Consider the following 4,122-nt stretch of genomic DNA (forward strand, 5'->3'; position numbering starts at 1 on the left):
TCCCTAACGTTCTGGGATTCTGTGAAACAACTCAGCAAAGCCTCTGCTGAAGGCTGTAGCCACTGCACCTTCTAGCCAAGGTGAAGGGAAAGTGCAGCCACCTAACACAGGTGGGAGTCACAGAGAATTACTGTGGCTTTGCATGCATTCACAACTGTGACACTGCTGGGGCACCACCACCAGCCCTCATCACTCTTCCTCTGGAAAAAGCAGTCTCGAATGTTGCTGCCCTCAAGATTACCTGTGGCAGCTGGGGTCTTCTCTCCTGAATGCTGTATTTCACCCAGGCCATCACCGCATTGAACACCTGCTCTTCACTGCGAACATTCAACTCGTCACTGGATATAATGTCTATGAGCTGATTGGCAGGGAGCAGCATGAACTCCTCACTCTCCATCACCTGGTTCAATGGAAAGAAAAAAGAAAAATACAAAGAAAGTAAGGACAGTGACCAAAGCACCACAGCCATTCACCAGGCCAGCACTTCAGTGCAACTCGGAAGTGGATACAGTCCACTTGAATTCGAGTCTAATGGACTGATCCAGTACAGTGCCAAATACCCATCAGTGTTTTGACAGCAACACATGCGAAGGTTTGCTGCGCAGAGCAGAATGCAGTCCTTAGCAACACAGACACCTTTAGATGGGGATGCCAAGAAAAGGGAACTTTACACAAAGTTTTTTTGTAGGACACTTGAAAGGTTAAAGCACAGAACACACTGATCAGGTTTCAAAACTGAGGGAATACAAAGCCCTTCATTAAAATCAGCCCCCTTGTTTGCCATGCCTAATATATAAAGCAGAAATAAAAGTGCTGCATACGTGATAAATATACATGACTGAGAAGTGGTTTCTATTCACAAGAAATCCAGAACAGAGCACAGAAATTAGAATCTCGGAAACAAGTTACCAGAGGCACTGCAGAGAACATGGAAAGCCTTCCTGAACACCGATCTGTGGCACAACAGAAAGTATTTCAGGAGGGGGTGATGGACTCATTTGAATCCTGCCTCTTTCATTTGTTCTAAATATACACGGAGTATGCACAAGTCCAGATGCACTTGAGAGGGATTCAGTCTCCTGAGGCCCTGAGGACTGATCTCTTGTGAAATTCAAGCCAGTGACAATCTGCAAACACGTTAAGTCCTTCAGCACCCAAGATAGCGACCGAGTTTCTCAGGAGGTTTTAGGTGCCACGGGACGACCGCTCACACAACACACCACGGAGCACACGTGAGTCAGCCTGTGACTGCCTTCAGAGCTGACAGAGCTCACACACCACCACGTCTGCTGCAGCAGGGTAAGGTAGATGGGAAAGACACAAGAATCAAAATAGAGAGAGCTGCAGACACAGTTTATAACTGCCAGCTTGGCTTCCCTACAAGCACTCCCAGTCTGTGGCCTCTAATGTCCAAGAGGTTCAATGATGGAAAATAACTGCATGTTGGCTTGCTCTTATCATTTGTGACATTAGGATTCCAGGACTTATTTTATGATTTGCAGCATAAAGAAAAACACATTCTTTAACATAACCATCTCAACAGCAGTCAGCTGTGCAGTCCTTTTAATTACCTAGAGAAATTAAGAGCACTGAATGAATACACAAAAATTGTCAAGTGCTGCAAACACAGGTAAAAGGAACCCAACAGACAGTGAGATCAGTTACCAGACTTTGTTCTAGGATCTCATGGGCTTTCAGGGGCAGTAAGAGCCACAGCAAGGTTAGCCTACACGCTCCTTCAGCCTTAGGAAAATAACTGGGTTGGTCAATAAAGATCCTTATCAGCACCTTCCAGTCTCCTTCCCGTTTACATAGACCAGCTTATGACTAAATTTTACCCTGACAGTTTGTGAATGCAGCCTCGGACTCTGCAAACAGAAGCTCTGGAAATTTATGAGTTAAGGATGCTAATCCAGACTCTCCCTTCCACCCTCAGAAAACCCAGGTGCATCCATGGCTTCACAAAACTCAAACTACTGGAAGCACTTCTACAAACCAAGTTATTACTACTAGGCAACTTGTTAGTTTACATCGTAAAACATTATTATTTAAAATGCTTTGGCTTATTTTGGCTTAATTATCAGGACACTAATACTTATCTGATTAATATTAATAGTCTATTTGACTGACTTGCTTACTAAACAAGAATTGGATGGGCTTCATTTCCTCTACAGTATTCATTTTGCCTCTATTTGCTGCATTTACAAACAGAATAAATGCCAGATTACACAATATGGGGAGCAATTTTTGTCTGTTGATACCAAGTACAAGTTGTTCATCCTGAAGTGTATTTCCCCCCCCACACACACAGATGTCAGAGACCAAACAAAAAAAAAAATGAAAGCTGTTCCTGTACAGCAGAGCTGTTAACAGAACCAGTTCACATTCCATCCACAAGATTCACGAGGGGTTTTAGGCAACAAATTGAGGGGAATGGAAAACTTGGAAAAACATTTTACCAAGAAGTTAATGATGTAATGCAGCAATACACATAAAAATCAATAGAACCAGAGGTCAGCACAGCAGAGGACAAGAAGCAATTCAGACCGCATTCAAAGTAACTGCATGGGTTGGCTTGATGCCTAGCGCTTAATATTTTACATGGCCATTCAGGAAATTCCCATCTCACGTTTCTTTCTGCCAGCTTGGAGGAACGGTGACCATACAGCCCCTGCAGAGAAAGGCGCATTTTCCATCAGCCCTCCACCTCCTCAGCGGAGGATGATTAAGCAGCCAAGTCGCTGGCTTCCATCAGGGATTACCAATCCACTCTCCAGATGGAAAACAACAGCAGGACAGAACACAGTCCCAACAAGCAGCATCGTTAGGATTGTCTGCAGTGGAAGTGAAAGAAGTGATCGTTAAGGATGAAGAGCAGCAAAACTCCCAGGGCACCGCAAGCGACACCAAAAACCTGCCCAGGCTAAAGGAACAGTGCTCTGATCTAACAGTTGTTTTCCAGAGGCCATGATTCAGTGAAGTCAATTATAATTTGCATCACCTTTGAGGAGAAGAGTGTTTCCTCGAGTCCAAAGCTTTTGCCTTTGTGTGCTTTAGCAGGGATAAGGAAGACAGGAAGCTGTCTTCAAGGGACTGCAAAGGAAAAGAACCCCACAGCAGGCAGCTCTTAACAGCCAGCTGCATGGATTAATAGTAAAACATCTAAAATTGTTATGCTGGTAAAAAGTTATTTAGAAAATTGTAAGCATGCCCTACTCATGTAATCACAAGAAAAGCATAGATCTAACCACTAAAACAACTGAGCACTGAAAATAAATGACCATCTGGTTACCATCCTGCTCCCCCCAAAAAATGCAGAAGAAAAGAAATGCAGAGCAAGCACACAGCACATGAAATGACCAGCTAAAATGTAGGGCTTTTGGGAAATCACCAAGTTCTACAAAAAACAAGCTCTCATGTTAAGCAGCAAATTCTATTTTCTAGTCTTTATGGTTAGGAAAGACACATTTAAGTGCAACTTTTAGAGTAAACTGATGTTATGTGTCTATGGTGAGATACCAAGTATTGTCTTCCAAGTGTCCAACAGTCAAATCCAGTTGTGTTTGCTTCTGCTCATAATTTTCTGAAGTACTACCTGACTGAAATCAGTACAATTCCAATCTGCTTCCTGAAAGGGAAAAAAGCAACAAGCTGCAATCACCCACAGCAGTTACATACTGCCACTTCTCTGGAGAATCTAAATTGGCATCAGGAGTTGATGCTGGAGTTACTCCCTTTGGAAAGGCTCGATCTGGGAAGCAGGTGCAAAGGGGAGATTTTTCCACAGCACACAACCTGTGTTCCAAGGGATGGAAGAGTGCGGTCTCTGGAAAAGCCAAGAGACAAATCTCTCTATAGCAGGGGACAGACGGTCAGCGCACTCCTAGAGAGCAGCTGCTTCCAAAACATACACAAGTTCTTGCCCTTCCAACCAGGGCTCAGGAAAGACACAATTTAAAATTGCTGGGCTCCTTTCTGCATCTGAATGTAACAGTTAAAGACCTACTCTTATTGGAATATTGCTTACAGAATCCTTAATTATTATGCTGATCCTTCCCTGAACCAGTTGCTGGCAATCTTTTTCCCCCCAAAATAATCTAGGCAGAATTAACAAAGGGAAAG

General features: G+C 43.5%; 1 protein-coding gene across 1 annotated transcript in view; it reads right to left on the reverse strand.

Moving 5' to 3' along the window:
* Window positions 1-241: 241 nt before the first annotated feature.
* The window catches only part of LOC104541002 (kelch-like protein 20), a gene marked incomplete at its 3' end in the record, with an annotated part of 5,053 nt that continues 1,172 nt past the window's right edge, over window positions 242-4,122 (reverse strand). Inside the window, exon 2 of the mRNA XM_010184943.1 lies at window positions 242-400. Within this exon, the coding sequence (XP_010183245.1) occupies window positions 242-400 (159 nt within the window). The remainder of the gene's footprint in view (window positions 401-4,122) is intronic.

This window comes from Mesitornis unicolor, unplaced genomic scaffold (assembly GCF_000695765.1).
Source record: "Mesitornis unicolor isolate BGI_N332 unplaced genomic scaffold, ASM69576v1 scaffold52685, whole genome shotgun sequence".
Taxonomy (NCBI): Eukaryota; Metazoa; Chordata; class Aves; order Mesitornithiformes; family Mesitornithidae; genus Mesitornis; species Mesitornis unicolor.